We start from the raw sequence: 23,047 nt of genomic DNA, 5'->3' as shown, positions 1-23,047 counted from the left end.
ATTCCCTTGATATCTCTAATTTTCTTGACGAGATCTCTAGTCTTTCCCGTTCTGTTGTTTTCCTCTATTTCTTTTTATTGATTGCTGAGGAAGGCTTTCTTATCTCTTCTGGCTATTCTCTGGAACTCTGCATTCAAATGAGAGTATCTTTCCTTTTCTCCTTTGCTTTTTGCTTCTCTTCTTTTCACAGCTATTTGTAAGGCCTCCTCAGATAACCATTTTCCTTTTTGCATTTCTTTTCTATGAGGATGGTCTTGATCCCTGTCTCCTGTACAATGTCACGAACCTCTGCCCATATTTCGTCAGGCTCTCTGTCTATCAGATCTAGTCCCTTAAATCTATTTCTCACTTCCACTGTATAGTCATAAGGGATTTGATTTAGGTCATACCTGAATGGTCTAGTGGTTTTCCCTACTCTCTTCAGTTTAAGTCTGAATTTGGCAATAAGGAGTTTTAGCTTAGGGTTTTTCGCGGGAAAGTTCTCTCTCTCTCTCTCTGGCTATCCCACAGTTTAGGTTGCTATCTCATGTAAGCTCCCTCAGATTGCCCTCAGGGCATTCAGGCTACGTCCTTACCCTAAGCAATGCAGCCTGCGCCTCCCTGTTCAGCACCCGCTTGCTAGTGGCGGATGTGAGCGTCTGGGCTACTTCTGTACTGGGAGTTGCCATTAGGCACATAATCTGTGGGTTTTATTTATTTATTTTTCCTCCCAGTTATGTCGTCCTCTGAGATTCCAAAACTCCCCACAGACCTGCCAGTGAGAGGGTTTCCTGGTGTTTGGAAACTTCTCTTTTATGACTCCTTCCCTGGGAAGGATCTCCATCCCTAATTCTTTTGTCTCTCTTTTTATCTTCTATATTTTGTCCTACCTCCTTTCAAAGACAATGGGCTGCCTTTCTGGGCACCTGGTGTCCTCTGCCAGCGTTCAGAAGTTGTTTTGTGGAATTTATTCAGCATTCAAATGTCCTTTTGATGAATTTGTGGGGGAGAAAGTGGTCTCACCATCCTATTCCCCCGCCATCTTAGTCCAGGGATTTTTCTGCTGGGGCAGAGAAGAAAGTAGGTAAGGCTTGATAGTAAAACAGTGAATATGAATTCACCACTCTGGGTGTAGGTAGTGGACAGTGTCCAGGCTAAGGGGATATCTTGTGCAAAGGCCAGGAGTGAGCCTGAGTTTGGAAGTAAAAGTGGCTGGAAAGTTGTGAAATATACAGTGTGAGTATCAGAGGGGCTCCCAGTAAGGCTGGAACTTGTAATGGAAGCTCTTCTTTAAATGTTTTGAAAGTCATGTTAAGAATTTTTAAATATATCAGTTCAAGTCCTTTAGGGAGCCAATACTGGATAAAAGAGAGAAACGGGCAGGTGTGCCACCATTAAGGAAAAGTGAAGTTGGGCAGAAATGGTCAGGCAGTAGTGTGCTCAGTCATTGACTGTGAGCTGCCTGGGAAAGTGTGGACTTGGCTTGAATCCTGCAGCAGAGCCCAGAGACCCTATAGCTGGAGGCTGTCAGCTGACAGCTCTTCTTGTAGCTCTCCAGCAGGTTCTTTCTTGAAGGGAGATCCATGACTAGTGTAGGAGGGCAATGGGGAGCCTTGGGAGATATTTGAGCAGGGGAGGGGCAGGTCAGATATGAGTATTAGAAATATCTCTTAGCAGAGACTTTCCTGGTGGTCTGGTGGTTAAGACTCTACCTTCCAATACAAGGGATGTGAGTTTGATCCCTGGTCAGGGAACTAAGATCCCACGTGACACGAGGCCAATGCAGCCAAAAATAAATAAAATACATTTTCTTTTTAAAAAAGAAAGAAATATCTCTTTGCAGATACAGGGGCAAACTGGAGGAAGTGAGCTGTAGTCTGGGAGTCCAGGGGAAGATTCTGGGCCAAAGACTGAAGGATGGAGAGGAAGTAGGACTAGAGAAAGGAGGCCATGCCCTCAATTTCAAGGTTTTGCTCAGCATAGCAGTCCTGTAAGATGGAAAAATATTTTTATGCTTCCCCAAACTTCAAAAAATTATGCACTTGGTTAAAATCCAAACAGAAGGCATGAAAGGATTTACAATGAACTTAAGCCTCCCATCAGCCCCACCCCTAGCTTTATTGAGACATAACCAATGTATAACATTATGTACATTTTAGGTGTACAACATGACCTGATATATGTATATATTGCAAAATGATTACAATAAGGATAGTTGACACATACACCACCTCATATAAACCTCTGTCATATGCCAGTGTCCCAACCCCATTTCTTCTTTCAATGGTTTCCTGTGTCCTTCCAGACATTGTTCAGTCTGTACCTATGTTTATTTATTTATTTTTTGCTCCCTCTGCTAATGACTTTATTCGTGAATCTATAATGGAACTCAAAATAGCAAAGAACATGAAAAACTTCATATTAATATTTATCAACCAAATATATCAAACAATACATTTATTTTTTATATAACTAACAAAAATCTCTAAAATGCACATGTGAGAATACAAATATTCCTTACTTCGTGGCATTTCAAAGCAATGAAGATCTGGTTAACACAGTTGGCCAGAATAGCCCTTTGTACTTCCCTCTCCAATCCCTTAGTACTGGCTATCCAGGACGCTCCCATCACATCACCCAATGAACATCTTTGTGTATGTGTCTTTATTTACCTGTCCTAGAAGCTCTCTGAATCTACCCAGGAGCCAGCTTGCTGGGCTGTAAAAGACATGTTGCCTTTTCTTGACAATGCTGATGCCCTCTGCTTGGTCCCTGTCCACACCTCCACATATCAGCGCCCAGCACTCTACCTGCACAACCTCAGCCACTCCTTACCATTATCCACCCTATTAATTCTTGCCTCAAATAGATGTGAAGTATGACATCAAAGGCGCTTGCTCCTTGGAAGAAAAGTTATGACCAACCTAGACAATATATTAAAAAGCAAAGACATTACTTTGCCAAAAAAGGTCTAGTCCAAGCTATGGTTTTTCCAGTAGTCATGTATGGATGTGAGGAAAGCTCAGTGCCTAAGAATTGATGCTTTTGAAAGTGGTGTTGGATAAGACTCTTGAGAGTCCGTTGGACAGCAAGGAGATCCAACCAGTCCATCCTAAAGGAAATAAATCCTGAATATTCATTGGAAGGATTGATGCTGAAGCTGAAACTCCAATACTTCAGCCACCTGATGCAAGGAACTGACTCATTTGAAAAGACCCTGATGCTGGGAAAGATTGAAGGCAGAAGGAGAAGACGATGGCAGAGGATGAAATGGTTGGATGGCATCATTGACTCAATGGACATGAGTTTGAGTAAACTCCAGGAGTTGGTGCTGGACAGGGAGGCCTGGTGTGCTGCAGTCCATGGGGTCACAAAGAGTCAGACACGACTGAGCAACTGAACTGAACTGAACATCTATTTGCCATGTAATTGCCCCTTTTCTGATACCAGTTATTCTGAACATCTCTTCATATTTGAAATCTCAGTGTTTGCAGTTCCCTGAATTCCTAGATCATGTCCTCTGCTTACTTTTCTTCCAGAGCCATGCCACCTATATATTTATTGCAGCTATCTCATCTGTAATAAATGTTAATTTGGTCCCCTGGTATCTTTTATTAACTAGAAGATCTCCTTAATTCTGTGCATATTTATCCATTTCTTTTTGTCTTCCAGTTTGTACTTTTGGGATTTTAAGAATTCTTTCCTACACCTAGATCATGAAGATATCTCATATATTGTCTTCTAATATTATGGCTTTATCTTTCACATATAAGAGGAGATTATATTCTGTGTATATGTATATATTTAAAAATTTATTTATTTGTTTGGCTGTGTTGGGTCTTAGTTTCAGCACACAGAATCTTAGTTCTCCAGTTAGGGATTGAACCCACACCCTCTGCATTGCAAAGTGGGTTCTTAACCACTGGACCACCAGGGAAGTCCCCACTCTGTATATTGAATAGATGCGGATTTAGTTCTTTTAAACATTTTTTTTTTTGGTAGAGTCGCAGGGCTTGTGGGATCTCAGTTCCTGGACCAGGGTTTGAACTCAGGCCCCCTGCAGTGCAAGTGCAGAGTCCTAACCACTACACTGCCAGGAAGTTCCCGAGGATTTAGCTCTGTTCCTACATCACCGCTTGTCTGAATACCTTCAACCAATGATCCATCTACTGCTCAGTGGTTTACAGGGCCTCCTTTCCAGATGCGGTTTTCACCAATTCATGTTTGATCTCCAAGTTCTCTATTCTGTTCCATGAGTCTGTCTTACTGTTCTTGCAACAGTACCACGCTTTTTAAAAATTACAACACTTTTGTAATAGGCCTTAACATCTGGTAGGTTGGGTTCTCCTGTGTCTGTTCAGTTGCTTCAGTCACGTCTGACTCTTTGCAACTCTATGGACTGTAGCCCACCGGCCTCCTCTGTCCATGGGAATCTCCAGGCAGGAATACTGAAGTGGATTGCCAGATCTGCCTCTAGGGGATCTTCCCAACCTAGGCATTGAACCCACATCTCTTAGATTTCCTTTATTGGCAGACAGGTTATTTACCATTAGCACCCCCTGGGAAACCTTGCATTCTTCTATTATCTTTTATTTTCTTCTTTAAAAAAAATTTTTTTTAATTGGAGGATAGTTGTTTTACAATGTTGTGTTGGTTTCTTCCTTACAACAATGTGAATCAGCTATATATATATATATATATACACATCCCCTCCCTCCCTCCCACCCCCACCCCCACCCCCATCCCACCCCCATCCCACCCCTCCTAGGGCATCACAGAGCGCCAAGCTGGGCTCCTTGTGTTACACAGCAGCTTCCCACTGGCTGTCTATTTTACCCATGGTACTGTATATGTGTCAGTGCTACTCTCTCAAATCTTCCCATCCTCTCCTTGCCTCACTGTGTCTACAAGTCCGTCCCCTACATCTGCATCTCTATTCCGGCCCTACAAATAGGCTCATCAGTACCATTTTTCTAGACCCCATGCATGCGTGCATGCTAAGTCACTTAGGTCGTGTCTGGCTCTTTGCGACCCTTTGGACTGTAGCCCACCAGGCTCCTCTGTCCATGGGATTCTCCAGGCATGAATACTGGAGTGGGTTTCCATGCCCTCCTCCAGAGGATCTTCCAGACCCAGGGATCGAACCAGAGTCTCTTATGTCTCCTGCACTGGCAGGAGTGTTCTTTATCACTAGCACCACCTGGGAAGCCCCCTAGATCCCGTATCGATCTTGTTTTCAAACTGACCTAGCTTTGATGAATTCCAATTCTTTCAAATTGAAGATTACCAAGTCCCCCCCTCCCCCAACCAACTAGATTTTTATTTAATTACATTGAATATGCTCATTAATTTAGAAAGTATTGACACCTTAATAATATTAGGTTGTCTCACTATACAGTGTGGAGTAGAATAAACTTACTTACTCAAATAAACTTATATGTCCATTATAGAGACTTTTTTTGCATTGTAAGCTAATGATATAATTCAAAAAGCTTTAAATTATTAACACTTTAAAGGGTTAACACTTTAAAGAGTATGTTGGGAGTGTTGTGTTTTGCTCAGAAATTTTCTAAAAATACCAGGCTGTTTTCTTCTATTAATAGTAACTTGAGATATTGATATCCTAATTCTTAAATCTTTGGTTCATCTGGAATTAATTTTGTTATAGCAGTGAAAGTCAGAAAAGTGAAAGTGAATTTGCTCAGTCTTGTCCGACTCTTTGCGACCCCATGGACTGTAGCCTACCAGGAACCTCAGTCCAAGGGATTTTCCAGGCAAGAATACTGGAGTGGGTTGCCATTTCCTTCTCCAGGGGTTCTTCCCGACCCAGGGATCAAACCCAGGTCTCCTGCATTGTAGGCAGACGCTTTACCATCTGAGCTATCAGGGGAGCCCCGTGAGAGTCAGAGGGAGGTGGAAAGAGGGTCTTTAGGGCAGCAAGAGGGCTGGGGGTGTGTCTCTGTTTTTACTCCCGGGATAATTGTTTGGGGGTTCCTTAGGGACGACCTGGCCCAGTTGCCCTTCCTGACCATGTGCATCAAGGAGAGTCTGCGTTTGCATCCCCCTGTTGCTGTCATCTCCCGCCGCTGTACCCAAAATGTTGTGCTCCCAGATGGCCGAGTCATCCCCAAAGGTGCTCAAAACAATGGGGGTGAGGGAGGCTGGTGGTCCCATCAGCTGAGACCTTGACCTGACCATCCTCTCCTCTGTCATAGGGAACATCTGTGTCATCAGCATCTTCGGGATTCATCACAACCCATCGGTCTGGCCAGACCCTGAGGTGCTGCCTTCCACTGGGAAAATCAGACACTCCTCCACTCTATTCACATCTGGGGGTGTCCAGGTATCCTGAGATGTCCCACCCAGTAGCCCTGCCTCTCTCTGCCCTCCAGGTATTCAATCCCTTCCGCTTTGATCCAGAAGCTCCCCAGAAGAGATCACCTCTGGCTTTCATTCCCTTTTCGGCAGGGCCCAGGTAAGGCCAGCTGGTGTGTGAGGTGGGGATGGTTTGAGGATGGTGCTGGGGCTCAGGGAACATGCAAGCCCACGTGGAGGGAGTGTCTCAGACACCGTTAGCCTCCCTGTCCATCCCTGCAGAGGGGAGGGGTGTCCCAGTTAGTTTCTGGGCACGATGGAACATGATAGGGTTTCCCAGCACAGTCGGAGCCCTCACTTATGCCTATAGGAACTGCATCGGGCAGACGTTTGCCATGAACGAGATGAAGGTGGCGCTGGCGCTCACGCTACTGCGCTTCCGCGTCCTGCCGGATGAGGAGGAGCCACGCCGGAAGCCAGAGCTGATCCTGCGCGCGGAGGGCGGACTTTGGCTGCGGGTGGAGCCACTGAACACCGGCCAGTAATGACCCGCTACCTTCTGTCCTGGGGTTCACCCTGACCACAGACACCTCACTGCAGATTCCCAGGAATAAAACTGTGCTGTTATGTCTGTCCCAGTCTCATCAAGAGCCAGCAGGGAGAACCCAGGCGGGTGGGCGTGGCTGTGAATGTGGGAGGCGGGACGGAAGGTGAGGGAGGGGGCTTGGCGGCGGATATTGGTATGATACCTGGAGCTCCATCTTGGATCATGAGGACAAGACTACTCTTTAGCGAAGTGTGGAGCAGAGAGATAGATGCAATCAGGGTCAGATGACCCACTGATCCACCACTGTCCCACTGCAGAACTCGCCGTCCTAGTCTGCTATTTACTAGTTGTTTGGTTTGGGGAAAATCGTTTATTTTCCTTTACTACATAATAGTTCAGTTCAGTTCAGTTCAGTCGCTCAGTCCTGTCCAGCTCTTTGCGATCCCATGAACCGCAGCACACCAGGCCTACCTGTCTCTCACCAACTCCCGGAGTCCACCCAGTCCCATGTCCATTGAGTCGGTGATGCCATCCAACCATCTCGTTTGTTACATAATAGTAGCCTCTTAATTGCGATGTTGTGGAGATTTGTAAGCGAGTATGTGTGAAATGACTGACAATATTCGGTAAGCATCAGTACTCAATAAGGGTTCATTTCCTCTCTTCTTTTTGCATCACTTTCTCAAGTTCAAAGTGTTTTAAAGTCATAAAAGGTATATTTAACACTTCAGACATGTGGAAATACTGCTGAAGAAAACTGTCATTAAAAGATGCAGTAAATTCAAAGTCTCCATAGTTACATCTATTATGTAATTACAAGGGGCTCTGATGTTAAGCTGGTCTGAAGCTAGGAACCAAAAAAAATTTTTTTCCCTCTAAGAGGTATGATCCAGGACTTCATTTTCACCTAAATGTTCTAGGAAATAGAGATCAAGAGGGTCCTCAATAATAAGAGGAGGTGGAGGGGGCAGGAGTGGGGCCACTTAATTCAGCACCTGGGACAGTGGCTGCCCCAGACTTGCCCCACCGAGGCTGCAGGGGTTTCTGGGATAGAGTCCTACTCTCAGAGTCTTTCAGGGACCAGACGACTTACTGGTGGCAAAAATAAGAAAGAAGTCCTGTAACATGGAATGAGTAAATATTTAATATATCCTAAGCTGAAAACTGCATACATTTTTCTTTGCCTTCAGAGTTCTTACTTAAAATGTTTTTCTTTCCCCCCAAATGATACCTTGTCATTGAAGAAAATAAAGAATAAGAATTAAAAATCTTATCTATAATTCAAACATGTCAAAGTTATCACCATTTATATTCTCTCACATATACTGCCAAATTTAGTTTTATATGTAATAATTATACAAGTAAAATTTGATTTTACATATAAGTGTATAACATTTACATGTAATATCCTTTTAAAATGCTATTTTACTGACTAACAAGCACATGGAAATATGTTAAGCATCATTAGTCATTAGGGAAATGCAAGTCAATGCTACAATGGGATACCACTTCACACCCAATAGAATGGTGAAAGTAAAAGCGTTAGTCACTCAGTTGTGCCTGACTCTTTGTGACCCCATGGTCTGTAACCTCTGTTCATGGAATTTCCCAGGCAAGAATACTGGAGTGGGTTGCCATAACCTTTCCCAGAGGATCTTCCTGGTCCAGGGATTGGACCGGGGTCTCCTGCATTGAAGGCAGATTATTTACCATCTGAGCTACCAGGCGAGTCCTAATAGGATGGTAAGAATATAAAAAAAAATGGAGGACAAGTGTTGGTGAAGATGCGGGGTAATTGGAATCCTCATACATTGTTGCTGGGAATGTAAAATGGTGCAACCACTGTGGAAAACAGCCTGGTGTTTCCTAAGTAAATTAAACCTACAAGTATCATATGATTCAGCCATCTCATGCCTAGGTATGCACAAAGACTTGAAAATATGTGTTCAAACAAAGAACTTATACATGACTCTCTGTAGTGGCACTATCCACAATTGCCAAAAGTTGGATATTTGGGAAACAACTCAAGTATCCGTTAACAGATGAATGAATAAATAAATGAGGTATATCCATAACAAGGAATATTATTGGGTCATAAAAAGGAATGAAGCACTGATACATGCTACAACATGAATGAACTTTGAAAACATTATGCTAAGTGACAGGAACTGGATACAAAATGTCATATATTGTATAATTCCATGTATATGAAATGTGAAGAATGGGTAAATCCATAGAGATAGATCCAGGAGCTGGAGGGTAGAGGAGAAAATGGAGAGTGACTGCTACTAGGTATAAAGTTTCTTTTTCAGATGATGAAAATATCTTGGAACTAGTAGAAGTGTTGACTGCACCACGTTGTGAATGTACTAGAGGCATGGACTCGAAAGCTTTATAATGGTCACAGTGGTAAATTTTATGCTGTGTGAATTTTGCCACAAGAAAAAATTGCTATTTTGCCATACATTTCTCTTGTTAATCTGGATTTTTCATATAATAATATATTGTGAACATCCTTCCACAACATGCAGTCATCATCTTGGGGGTCTTTAGAATCTTTAAGTGTTAAGTGTTCAAGCCACTGTTTATTTTTGTAAATGACATTATGTTAGAAAATAATTTAATTTGTCTCACTTTATAAGGATTCTCTTTATGCACCTTGATGACTTGAAATATCACTACCAATTACATATTGAGTTACTCTTAATCACATAATTTTAAGTGTAGAAATTTTATTTTTTAGCAATAGATACACATACATTTATGTGGGTGTGGTTAAACACTTTTTATGCAACATATAAGGCTTGATAACTCTACAGACACTGATGTTTTTGGTCCTATTAACAGAGGTAGACCACTGGAAGGAAGAAGGTGATGACACTTCAGTTCCCCCAGGTAAACACTGATTTCATCCTCTCACCAGTCTATGGATTGGAGAAATTAACTCACTTGCTCAAGGTCACTCGATTGATGAGTGGTGGAATGGGGGTAAATTTTATCAGCTTGGCTTCAGTGGTCATGCCTAATCTTCTAAGGAAGTGAAGTGATTTTTAGTGTGTGTCTCAGCTCCAGTTGTGTCATATTACCTGGAGAAACTGTGCAGGCTTACAAGATGAGACTCTTTGATGAGTGGTGTCTAAATTTTTAAATTTAATATTTTTGACAGGGAATTCATTCACTCACATAGAAAATAAGATGCTCAATGAAAAATATTGGTGACAAAACCCACTACAATATTGTAAAGTAATTAGCCTCCAACTAATAAAAATAAATGAAAAAAAAATATTGGTCTCCCTATATCCTTTGTTGGATACCAGGCCAGAAGAGGGTGGGTCACCACTGACTTGTGCTCAGCGGCTCTACCCGCAGCCAAAGTCCACCCTCAGCAGGCATGATCAGCTCTGGCTTCCTGACTGACTCACAGCAGGGTGAGCACCAGGACCACCCTCATCTCGGTCATGGTGAGTGTCTGCCCGATGCAGTTCCTGTGGGTAAGAGAGGGGGCTCTGACTGCACCGTCATTCTGGCCTCATTGCACCCGGAATCTGGCCTGCAGCCCCCACCCATGACAGCAGAGGTAGAGGCTAATTGTGCCTGGGATCCCATTGTGGGCTTGAATATTCCCTGAACCTGGCCCCTGCTCCAGTCCTGAACTCACACCAGCAGACGGAAATGGGGCTCTCAGCACACTCTCTTTGGGTCCACTGCCATTCCCAGACTCTTACCCATTATGTCTTGGAGAGTGGAAGCGGGAGAGCCAGAACTCTATCTTTGTTTTCCCCATTCCTCTGCCCCACAGTTATGCCAGGAATCTAAGTCCCAGGCCCCACCCCCCCATCCCTACCTCAGAAGCCCACTACCCTCACCTGGGCCCTGAAAAGAAGGGACCAAAGGCCAGAGGTGACCTCCCCTCGGTGTTTTCTGGCTTGAAGCAGGAGTCATAGACCTGGGGACAAGACAAGACAGGGCTACTGTCTGGGATCTCTCAGGATGTCCATCCTTAGAGAGGCAGATGTGTATATATCGGAGGGAGGTGATGTCTGCTATGCATGTCAGAACTCTTTGCCCTTCCTTGCATCCCCCAAGGGGAGGGGGGGCAGCGCCTCAGGGTCTGGCCACACAGATGGGCTATGGTGGGTCCTGAAAATATTGATGAAACAGATAACACCTGTGGAAGAAGAGGGGCCAGTCAGGACTAAGTCCAACCTACTGATGAGTCCCTCTTTCTCACCAGGAACCTCCTCCCCTAGTCGTTATGGGTACCTCTGGGGATGACCTGGCCATCTGGAAGCACAATATCCTGGGTACAGCAGCAGGAGATGATCATGACTGGGGGATGCAGTCACAGACTGTCCTTAATGCACATGGTCAGGAAGGGCAACTGGGCAAGGTCATCCCTAAGGAAACCATATGACATCCAGGGAGCAAAAACAGAGACCCTCCAACCCTCCTACTACCCTGTAAGATCCCCTCTGCCTATAATAAAATCACAGATGGATCAAATAGCTCCAAACTCATCATGTTGTATACATTAAATATGGACAGCTTTTCTTTGTCTATCACACTTCAATAAAATGGTTCTTGAAAGAAAAGTAGTGCCACAGAAGTACCAGACAAAATTTACTCACATATTTTTAGAAGACTTTCTGAGAAAAACTACAAAAAGCCAACAATAAAAATATTTACAATATTGTATAAAATCAAAACATTCTTTGTGGAAAGTCTGCAAAATCAAAAGGCAATGCATAAGAGACAAAAAAAGCAAATTCAATATTTACTCTTATTTGTTACGGCACTAGAGATACTAGCTAATGCAATTAGACAGGGGGAAAAAGAGTAATGCCATTTGAAACATGGGGGAAAATGTATCATTTTTTGCACATAGTGATGTTATACTTAGAAAAGAAGAGAAATCACTGGAAAACTTTCATAAACATTGAAGGTAAGATCCAGTAATGGGGCTGAATTCTTTTTTTAAAAAATTTCTTTCTTTTTGTGTGGTGATTTAAGTTTTTTTTTTTTTGATTTAAATTCTTAATAGATGATACAGTTAACATAGTTCAAAGTTGGAACAATGCAACCATCACCCCTATGGCCCAACAGCACTCATTTCTCCTCACAGTTTGCCTAGTGGTTATTTTTATGTATCGTCCTAGAGGCATTTTTAAAAAAAAAACTTTTAATTTTGTATTTATTTTGTGTTGCTCACAGCTGTGAACAATGTTGTGATGGTTTCAGGTGGACAGCAAAGGGACTCAGCCACACATATTCATGCACCAGTTCTCCCCCAAATTCCCCTCCCATCCAGGCTGCCACGTAGTATTGAGGCGGGTTCCATGTGTGACACAGTAGGTCCTTGTGTATTATCCATCTTAAACATGGTGGTGTATACCTGCCCATCTCAAGCTCCCTAACTGTCCTTTCCCCTGTCCTTCCCCCTGGCAACCATAAGGTCATCCTTTAAGTCTGTGGGTCTGTTTTTGTTTTGTAATTAAATTCACTTGTATAATTTCTTTTTAGATCCACATATAAAGGATGTCATATATTTCTCCTTCTGTTTGACTTACTTCACTCAGTATGACAATTTCTAGGTCCATCCATGTGGCTGCAAATGGCATTTTTCACTCTTTTTAATGGCTGAGTAATGCTCCATTGTACACATTAAAGGTTTTGTTTCATTAAAAATTATATAATAGCATACTCTGTACTATACCTACTGCTCTGTATCTATGTCATGTAATAGCATATCAGTGTCTTATCGTACACCCTCTGGGACTTATGTCATGATACAGCCTTCTTACTGTGGAGCTGTAATATAACTTCCCATAGTTTCCTCTAGAGCCTTTAAGACTCCCTTATATGTTTTAAATCTTTGATTCATGTAGATGTTATTTTCTTGCCAGACATGAGAATCAGGTTGAATTAGCTATTTTTTCCATGTAGTTTCCCTGTTTTTTCAAAAGTTTTTATTATTAAGATGATATTTATTTTTCCTACTGATATGGGACTCCATATTTAGCAGTTACTAAGTTCACTGAGCAAGAAATTGATATCCATAAATTATTAATTTTTCTATTAGAAAAACTAGAAAAGATGATGATATAAAATATGTGGATCAAATTTAACAGGAAATGTGAATATCTGTATTCAAAATGAACTTGTAAATGTTTCTCAATCCAGATAGACTATATTCACCATAGCAACAAGAGTACCTAAGGGTTTATTTAGCAAAAGCTGCTCAAGATCTCTATGCTGGAATTGTAGACTCTACTAAAAGACCAAGTATTATTTTAATATCCAGAATTGGATATCTGCTCCACACTCTGGGACAGTGTGTTAATATTATGATGTAATCTATGCTCCACAGGTCAATCATATATCAACCCCCTCCTTTCCTCCTTTCTCTCTCCCTCTCTCTGCCCCTCTGCCTCCATCTCTTCATTTTTGACCAGCTACCTTGTTGACCTTACCTCAAATGCACCCACCTCTCTACTGATCAACTTTCAGGGTCTGAGATGAGGCACTTTTTTCCACCTTCTACTTTGTCTATCTTACTCTAAACTGTAGCTCTGCCCATGTATACAGGGAGTTTCTTGACTATTCCTCCATGAGACTAGGAAGGCAAAGGCCGGGTCTAGGTTCTTTCTGAGTCTCTGCAACACAGAATGGCTGAGAAGAATTGGAGATGTCATAGAACTGAGAAGAGGGAAGAAGTGTTCCAGTGTTTGTTGAATGGGGACTGGATGGAGGAAGATGCAGGTATACCTGGACAGGTGTTGAATGACTTTAGTTCCTAAGAGCTCCATGTGAATCCTGGACTAATTAATACTAGGAATTAAGGAGCAGGATATGAGGAAACACTCAAGGAGTGAAGATGTTGGAAAATATGTAATTTCAGAGAGAAAAGTTAGAGAGTAGAGGGAAATTTCACTTACTGAATATGTGCTAAGTGGTATCATCTACCCTCACACATTGTCACTGATTATCTCAGAAATCCAAGTCTTTCTGTCTCAAAAGCCTGCAAACTTCCCCCTACTATACCTGCTGTGCACCAGACCTTGTCTCTGGGTCTTCCCACTAAGAAATAATAACAGAATCCACAAAAAGATTTTTCTCTTTCCCAGCCAGGGAACAGAGCCAGTGAGAGGGACTCAGAAAAGTGCCATGAGGACTTGCATTCACCATTCAGTCTCTTTAGGCTCACGGTCCTTCAGGAACTCTTGTACCTCCTGCCAGCAATGCTCCTGATGTTCTGGGCACTTTGCAAGGTTGTACAGGATTCAGGAGAGGCCACTGGCTATGGTGTCAAGGCCTGAGGGGTAGCCAGACACGCTTGGGTCGCTGGGCTACTTCAGCACCAGAGGGTGGACAGCACCTTAACAGAAAGGACCAAGGGGAGGATGGAGAGGCATGGGGGATAGTTCAGGGTCCACACACCTAGTTCCTGCAATGGAGGGTCCAGTGATCCCCTCTGTAGTCCCACACTGGGACCCTCACCCTCAAACATGAAGGTGTCAGCTTCAGCTCAGATATCTTCATCTGACAATCCTTTCCCATCTTCATCTTGGAGAGAAAGCAAGATCCCCAGATTCACACTAACTCTGAGGGCCCCTAAGCCTAAACTGAGACAATCTCTGAAATTCCATTATCCATCTAGAAACTCAAGCCCACTCTGAAATCCTAAACCTCCTGGGTACTCTATCACCAGAGGCCCCATCCAGAGATCTCCTCCTTGACATCCTTGCCTACTATGCCATCCATGGTAAAGAGAATCAAACATTCATAGAAATTTTCATGTTTATACATGATGCAACCTAGGTTACAGGATAATTAAATGACAACTTGCCACGGAAGCTAGAGTTTAAACATTGTCCCAAAGCCATTTGCTTACAGGCTAGGATAGTAAATCCAGAGATTCTTTAGTCTCTTGGAGGGAAGAGATGGGTTAGAAACCTATAGAACCTATAAACTACTTTCTCACTGAAAAGGATTTAAGTTCCAGAACAACCTCTCTCCCTCCCTTCCTTTCCCCTATTTCTCTCTCTCCATCTCTCTCTCCCCTTTCTCTATTTCCTTTCCCCTCACTCTCTAAAGAGAAAGTGAAAGTCACTCAGTTGTGTCCAACTCCTTGCGACCCCATGGACTGTATAGTCCATGGGGTTGCAAATAGTCCATGGAATTCTCTAGGCCAGAATATTGGAGTGGGTAGCCTTTCCCTTCTCCAGGGGAACTTCCCAACCCAGGGATCAAACCCAGGTCTCCCTCACTGCAGGCAGATTCTTGGCCAGCTGAGCACCCACTAGGGTGAATGGAAAGGGGAAGAAGGGAAGGAGAAGATATATCAGCTGTCCTATATAAGGTCAAAATTTCAAAATCCTGTTCTGTGATGCAACCATGGTTGCATGTACAGGTAAAAGCATCATGGTGCCCTCAAAGGAATTTGGGGATGGGGAACCTGAGCTACAACTCTGCTCTGACTACTGTTTCTACTATGAGAAATAAATGTGCTGCTCTGATCCAGGCTTCCTTCTCTCTGTGTGTGTGTGTATACACATACACATATATGTGTATATATATGTATGCATGCATGCTCAGTCACACAATCCTGTTCAACTCTTTGTGACCCCATGCACTGTAGCCCACCAGGCTCCTCTGTCCATGGGATTATCCTGGCAAGAATACTGGAGTGGGTTGCCATTTCCTCCTCCAGGGGATCTTCCCAACCCGGGGATTGAAGCCACGCCTCCTGCAGCTCCTGCATTGCAGGTGGATTCTTTACCACTGAGCCATGTGGGAAGCCCATGTATGCATGTATTTGTACATGTATATATACAGTCTACCTCTGTGGTAGATAACTTACTAGCTTGGGAGTAGAGTAAAATCTCAGACCTTCACAGTTTCAGACTTAGCACTCCCCTGCAGACCAGTTTCACATGGTCATGTCTAAAACTTATCCATGACCCATTTCTCCCTTCCTCAAGCACCTCCTGTGGCTCCCCAGTACCCTATGCATCCCATCCAAGATCTCTGATCAGATCAAAGTTCATTCTACTTCTTGAACTCAGATCCCACAGTAGCCTACCTTGGTCAGCAGGAGCACATCAATGAAGTCCAAAGTCTTGGTCTTCACCTTGACCTTGAGGAAGTCATCAATACTGTCCCTGAGGAGGGGCTGGTGCTGCTCCTGGGTGACTGCATCTGTGCAGCCATGCACAAGGGCAAGTCCTGAGGAAGCGCTGCCCATCTGGGGTGAGGAAGCCCGGGAAGTCCATGTGCAGGAAGATCCGCCAGTGCAGTTTAGCCACAAGTGCACTGAGCTCCAAGAAGGTGGCAATGTATTCACTGGGCTTCCTGAAGGATGAGAGCAGGAAGGGAAGCCACCGCTTAAAACACCGGAAGCCCAGAAGCTGGGGGCTACCTCCCATCAGGAAACTGAGGCTCCAAGAACAGATGGTTCACAGATACAGTGTGGGGATGAGCCAGGAGATGTGACTCTTCAGACTCTTCTCAACCCACATCCCATCTCTGTGAGCTGCCTCCACGCCCCAGGCACCCAGAGCACAGCTTAGACATCAGGCTTCTCTCCTTTCTCTCTCACCCAGTTTCAGTCCTCCTCTCCTTCCCCATACTGTCCACTCGGCTCAGACCTTATCCTCTCCCAGCTGATCAATGCGGATAATGCCTTCCCTAGTCTCCTTACCTCCAGTTGTCAACATCATCCAGTGTCTGTATTGTGGTCAGTCTTCTCTCCGGTCAGATGTCCAAGTTCAGGTTTGACCTCGATCCTCATCTGCTCATACACCTTCTACGGCTCCTAGGAAACCTCAGATATAGTTCATATCCTCTGTCTACTTCAGAATGTCCTTAAGACATTCCTTCCACCTCATACCCAATTTGTCTCCTTACTGTTGCACTTACTTTGCTCATTCTAACCTCCTAGCATTTATTAAACACTTCTACCTACCTGTAAGGTTTGCTGTTTCTCTTTCCCTTTTCCTGTCTTTCAATGTCCAGTTTGACCCATCTCCTCCAGGAGGGCTTTTCTGATTGTCCACCTCATTCTCATTCATTTACTCCTTTGGGTCCAGGGCTCATATTCCCAGGCCCTGGGCCGAGCACTCCCTCCTGGCAATTGCTGTCGAAACTGAAGACGCCTTTCTGCAGACTGTCCAGGGTCATGAGGCTGGTGTGTTCAAACATGTCCAGATGGGTGTGGCCCTTTTTAATCAGGTGCTGTCACTTGGGCTGGACAGAGAAGGGGACACGGCTGAGGTTGGAAACTGCCTCCTCCCTAACCCCAGACACCAGACGCACTCTCCAGACCCTGCCTGCTGGTCCTAGGCTCCGATCTTCACAGATGACCAGCCTTGAGTGGGAGTGGAAGTTGTTACATTAAGGCATGAAGTCCCCAGCCTGGGAATCAGGAGACCTGCTATTAATATAACTTTGGTTCCTCCTACTACATTTTGTGCACTGTTGGTCAGCTTACTGCGTAAAGTAACTGCACAGCAAATGTCAGACCTCATCATCTTCATTGTTAGAAATTGGTGAGGGAAAGGTCCCCTACGTTGAGAGAGGTAGTCCTCCGTGGGTCCTGTGTACAATTTGTACTTTCTTGCTTCGTATGCCAAAAAAAAAAAGAAAAAGAAAAAAAGCAAGACTCTGATATTCTTTACCTGGACCATTTCAGAGTTGTGTTTTTAGCAAACAACCTTGAGGAGTGAAGTAATGTCTCCTCCTGGACAGTATTAGGGGGAATTGCTTTTAATTGATATGAAAGTCACAATTTCTCTTAACTCCCCCCGCCCCCCACCATAATACAACAGAGCAGGCATATACATCAGCATACTACTTGAGTAGGCATATATCAAAGCCCACCTGTGTAACCTGCATGAGATATAGTGACTTGGAAGATGAATGCAAACCAATGAGAAACACATGTTGTCGCCTTCTGAGGGTAATAAATTGTCCTCTGTCTCTCACCCAGGAGTTTCATGTCTCCTGACAGAATCCATGAAACAGTAACAAGCTCTCTTGTCAGCTTGCAGGTATGGTAAAAAATCCCAGGCACTTCACAAAAGCCTGACCTCCAGTTCTTCATTCCCACATATATACCCAAACCCTTTGCAGTGCAATTTTTCAGTAGCTTCTCTTAGGAGGTGGGGCCTCTTTCACAATCCTTGGATTCGGAGCTGGTTTGGCCAATAGACTGGTGAAAATGATGAAGTAGTCATCCCAAACCTAGACCCCAAGGAGAATTGCAGCTTACTTTCAGTCTGTTGGAACCTTGCTTCTGCCATGTGAGCAAGCCTAAAGGGAGAGAATCATATGAAAGGACATCCAGTTGTCTCATCTGAGGTCATCCGAGATCAATCTGCAGTCAGCCAAGCCACAAAGATGAGAGAGGACTGACCTCAGATCAGTAAGTCTTCCTATCTGACCTCCGGCAGACCACCCAATCACCCCAGCTCATCACAGATACGTGAGTGGCCCCATCCATGTCCAGAAGAACCAGCCTACTGACTCACAAACTTGTCAATACTAAGCACTTATTGTTTTCAAGTGATTTGTTACTCTGGAATAATGACTACATGATATTCATCATTATCATCAGCCATGTCTCAAGATTTCAAGCCTTCTGTGAGGGAAACATAGAAACTAACACCTTCTGAGCACCCACCATGTGCCAGGAACATGACTCCATTACATCATCTTGGCCACCCTACAAAGTGGGGATCACATAATCCTCATTTTTCAATTGTGGAAACCAAGGCTCTGAAAGAAAGAGCCATGGCCTTAAAGTCACCCACAAGAGTCAGATTCCAGACAAGATGTTGTTGTGTCCCTGTTATCCCCAAGACTCCAGCTGGAACCCTGAGTTCAAGAGACTCACGTGCATGATCTCTGTGCTCTTGGTGAAAATCTTCATATAGGGCTTCAGGATGTTGAAGTGGAAGGTGGGTGTCAGCATGTGATGGTGCCTGCTCCACTTGTCACCAGCACTCAGCAGGAGCCCATCCCCTAGCAGAGACAGCCACGGGGAGTGGGCAAAGGAAGACCTTTCCCTGGGTGCACTGGCTCATCCCCAACCCTCTTCACTCACAATTACTCATCCAGCCAGGGCTTCAGAGTATTGTAGAAAAGCATGTCCTTTGGTGCGATGGCAGCTGACATGAAGACCATCAAGGGCCGGGGAGCGGGGCGGGCGGGAAGGGAATTTTGGTGCAGATTGGAGGCTCCCAGCCAGGAACCTGCATTTCCCCTCCAAGCCCAGCATGGCAGGAATGGGGTTAAGAGCACCGGAAGCTAAAAGGAGGGGTAATGGGAGGAGGGAGGACCAGACCTGGTCCTCCCAGACCAGGCTGCAGGACAGAATAAAGCAAAGGCAGAGCCCACAGATACCACCTTGTGAGCTTAGACACACCCCAACATGACACAATATGTCCCAACATGACTGGACATGGCTCCCAGATTGTCCTACATATTTGGCAGGAGTTTGGGTGAAAAGATTTTTAACTGTTATTAGTGGTGGTTATAGGACTCTAGACACTTCAGAACTCAAAACTGTATACCAAATAGAGCAAACTTTACTTTTTATAAATTTTGTAAATTTACATACAATTTTAAGAGAAGCTGAGGGTAACTAAGCATATATATTATTTGCATAAATATACTGTGAAATGATGGGCTTTCCAGGTGGCTCAGTGAGTAAAGAATCTGCTTGCCAATGCAGGAGACTTGGGTTCAACCCCTGGGTTGGGAAGATGCCCTGGAGGAGGAAATGGCAACCCATTCTTGCCCGGAAAATCCCAGGGACAGAGGAGCCTGGTGGCTACATTCCTGGGGGTTGGAAAGAATCGGACATGACTAAAGCGACTGAGCATGCATGCACGACACTGTGAAAAAGGTACTATACAAAAAGTACAGATGAAAAAACAGGGAAAATGAACACCATATGGAAGACCAATGTATTTCACTGAGCATCTTATTTTCTACACGAGTGAATGAATTCCCTGTCAATAATATTGCATTAAAAACGTTAGGCACCACCCAGCAGAATCTCATCTGATAGGCCTACAGGTGTTCTCCAGGTGACCTGATGCATGTGGAGCTGAGACACACCTTGAAAATTACTTCCTTGGGAGGTGAGGCATGACATTTGAAGCCAAGCTGACTGAACTGACCCCTCACTTACAAAGTCACTCATCAACTGAATGACCTTGAGCTAGTGATTCAGTCTCTCCAATCCATAAGACTGATGTGAGTTGAAATTGTTTACCTGGGGGAGTTGAAGTGTCACTGCCTTCTGCCTTCCAGTGGTCTACTTCTTTAATAGGACCAAAAACATCAATGTCTGTGGAGTCACCAAGCCTTACATGCTGTATGAAAAGTGCTTAAACACATCCACATCTTACATGAATATATGTGCAAATATTACTATATAAATAAAATTGCTATACCAAAAGCTATGTGATTAAGAGTAACTCAATTTACAGCTGGTAGTGATATGTCAAGCCATCAAAGTGCATAAAGAGAATTCATAAAGAGATCAAAAATAAAGAGTGGCTTGACTATTTAACATTTAAAGATTTTAAAGACCGCCAAGATGATGACTGTCTATTGTGGAAAGATGTTCATGATATATTAGTATATGAAAAATCCAGATTACAAGAAAAATGGAAGATAAAATAACATTTTTGGTTGAGGTAAACTTACATAAAATTCATACATTCACAAAATTCATAACATTAGAAGTGTTCAAATCCATGCCTCTAGTACATTCACCGTGTTGTGCAACCACCAGCTCTCCTCTATCTAGTTCCAAGGTATTTTTGTCATCTGAAAATGAGACCTGTACCCATTAGCAGACACTCTCTGCTTCCTCCTCCAGCTCCTAGATCTATCTCTATGGATTAACCTATTCTGTGCATTTCATATAAAAGGAATCACACAATATGTGACCTTTTGTGTCTGACTCCTTTCACTTAGCCTGTTTTCAAAGATCATTCGCATTGTAGTTTTCATTCCTTTTTTTAAAACAATTTTTTTGGCCATGGCACATGGCTTAGTTTCCCAACCAGGGATCAATCTCACATCCCCTGCATTGGAAGCACGGAGTCTTAACCACTAGGCTGCCAAGGAAATCTTTGCTTCATTTCTTTTTATGACCCAATAATATTTCTTGTTATGGATATATCTCATTTTATTTATTCATTTTTCTGTTAATGGAAATTTGAATTGCTTCCCAAAGTTGAACTTTCAGCAACTGTGGATGGTGCCACTGTGAAGAGTTGTGTACAACATTTTGTTTAAACACCTGTTTTCAATTCTTTGGGGGTACATTCCTAGGTGTAGGATGGCAGGGTCAATTGGTAATTCTAGGTTTAATTTGAGGTCTTCTCTGTAGCTTAGTCAGTAAAGAGTATGCCTGCGATGCAGGAGATCTGAGTTCAATCCCTGGGTCAGAAAGATCTCCTGGAGAAGGAAATTGCAACCCACTCCAGTATACTTGCCTGGAGAATTCCATGGACAGATGACCCTGGTGAGATACAGTCCATGGGGTCACAAAGAGTTGGACAAGAGGTTTAATTTATTGAGGAAAAACACCAGATAATTTTCCACAGTCACCACACTATTTTGCATTCTCAACATCAATGTATGAGGATTCCAATGACCACATCCTCACCAACACTTGTTATTTTCCATTGTTTTTCAGTCTTGTCATCCTAGTGAGTGCGGCCTGATATCACATTGTTGCATTGATTTGCATTTCCCTAACAATTAATGATGTTGGGTACATTTCCATGTGCTTCTTAGTGCTGGGCCATGTTCAGTTGCTTCAGTCACATCTGACTTTTTGAGACCCCCAGGGACTTAATCTGTCAGGCTCCTCCGTCCGTGGGATTTTTCAGGCAAGAATACTAGAGTGGGTTGCCACGCCCTCCTCCAGGGATCACACCTGTGTCTCCTGCATTGGCAGGTGGATTCTTTACTGCTGAGCCACTGAAGAAGCCCTCTTAGTCAGTAAAATGGCATTATTAAGAAGAAGAAGTTTAAAAAAGAAGGAGATTACATGTAAATGTAATACATTTAGATACAAGGTCAAATTTTTACTGCTATAAGGATTACATGTGCTGCGGCCCATGTGGTCACAAAGAGCTGGACACAGCTGGGCAACCGAACAGCGACAACACCAAGGATTACATAGAATTTTAAATTTAGCAGAATATGTGAGAGAATATGAGTGGGGATTACTTTGACATGTTTAGATTATGGATACGATTTTTATTTGTTACTTTTTCTTATCTATAGTTTCTTCTATGACAGGGTATCATTTGTGGGAAAAGAAAAACGTTTTAAAGAACACAAGAAAAAGAAAAATATATGCAACTTTCAGCTTAGAGTGTGTTAAATACTTACTTATATCATTTTTTACAATATTTCTTTCTTATTTTGCAACCAGTGAATCTTCTAGCCCCTGAAAGGGTCTGAGACCGACCCTATCCCAGGACACCTGACAGCCTGAGGGGGGCCAGTCCTGGAGCAGCCGCTGTCCCAGGTGCTGAAGGAAACAGCCCCACGCCTGCCCCCTCCACCACCTCTCACTGTTGTGCTGTTGTGGACCCTCTTGACCCCACTTCCTAGAACTTCTAGATGAACATGAAATCCTGGGTCATGCTCCCCTGAGGGGAAATTTTTTTTTCGTCTCCTAGCTTCAGACTAGTGTCACATCAAAGCAGCTTGTAACTATGTAACATGTAATTATGGAGATTCTGAATTTACTGAATCTTCTAATGACAGTTTTCTTCAACAGCAGGTTCTCATAAGTCCGAAAACTTAAATGTAACTTTAAAACATGTTAAGTTTGAGAAAATGATGCAAAACAAAGGGAGGAAATGAACACTTATTGAGGATGCTTACCAGATATTGTCAGTCATTTGCACACTCTTGTTTATAAATCTTCACAACACGGCAATGAAGTGGCTACTGTTATGTAATAAAGACACTGAGGCTTAGAGAGTGATATGATTTTCCCCAAACCAAACAGCTAGTAAATGGCAGACTGGAATGGTGACTTTTGTAGGGATGGAATGGTGGGTCCAGGGACATCTGATCCTGACTACATCTAGCTCTCTGCTCCGCCTTCCCTAAGGAGTAGTCTTGTCCTCATGATCCAAGATGGAGCTCCAGCTTTCATAACTATAC

General features: G+C 43.5%; 1 protein-coding gene and 1 long non-coding RNA gene across 6 annotated transcripts in view; one reads left to right on the top strand and one right to left on the bottom strand.

Moving 5' to 3' along the window:
• LOC133061795 (cytochrome P450 4F6-like) overlaps positions 1–6,968 on the top strand; it is a 33,139-nt gene extending 26,171 nt beyond the window's left edge. The window contains exons 8-11 of one of the 2 annotated variants that reach the window (XM_061149998.1): positions 5,979–6,112; positions 6,195–6,259; positions 6,372–6,454; positions 6,665–6,968. In XM_061149998.1, coding sequence (XP_061005981.1) covers positions 5,979–6,112; positions 6,195–6,259; positions 6,372–6,454; positions 6,665–6,839 — 457 coding nt within the window. In that variant the 3' untranslated portion in view covers positions 6,840–6,968. The remainder of the gene's footprint in view (positions 1–5,978; positions 6,113–6,194; positions 6,260–6,371; positions 6,455–6,664) is intronic. The other variant, XM_061149997.1, reaches the window with a different exon arrangement.
• Positions 6,969–10,740: 3,772 nt separating this feature from the next.
• Positions 10,741–23,043, bottom strand: LOC133061796 (uncharacterized). Of its 4 annotated transcripts, none has more exons than XR_009694035.1 (5): positions 18,735–23,043; positions 16,542–18,151; positions 15,924–16,192; positions 14,024–14,216; positions 10,741–11,009 (listed from the first exon to the last, which is right to left on the bottom strand). It is a non-coding gene; the product is annotated as an uncharacterized LOC133061796 (long non-coding RNA). The 4 variants fall into 4 exon arrangements; XR_009694036.1 differs by lacking the exon at positions 10,741–11,009 and having other exon boundaries at positions 11,445–14,216; positions 16,542–16,655; positions 16,806–18,151; XR_009694037.1 differs by lacking the exon at positions 14,024–14,216.
• Between the last annotated feature and the right edge of the window lie 4 nt (positions 23,044–23,047).

Source organism: Dama dama, chromosome 9 (genome assembly GCF_033118175.1).
Source record: "Dama dama isolate Ldn47 chromosome 9, ASM3311817v1, whole genome shotgun sequence".
Classification (NCBI taxonomy): domain Eukaryota; kingdom Metazoa; phylum Chordata; class Mammalia; order Artiodactyla; family Cervidae; genus Dama; species Dama dama.
Note: the sequence above shows the minus strand (reverse complement) of the source record. Positions and strands in the feature narration are given on the sequence as shown.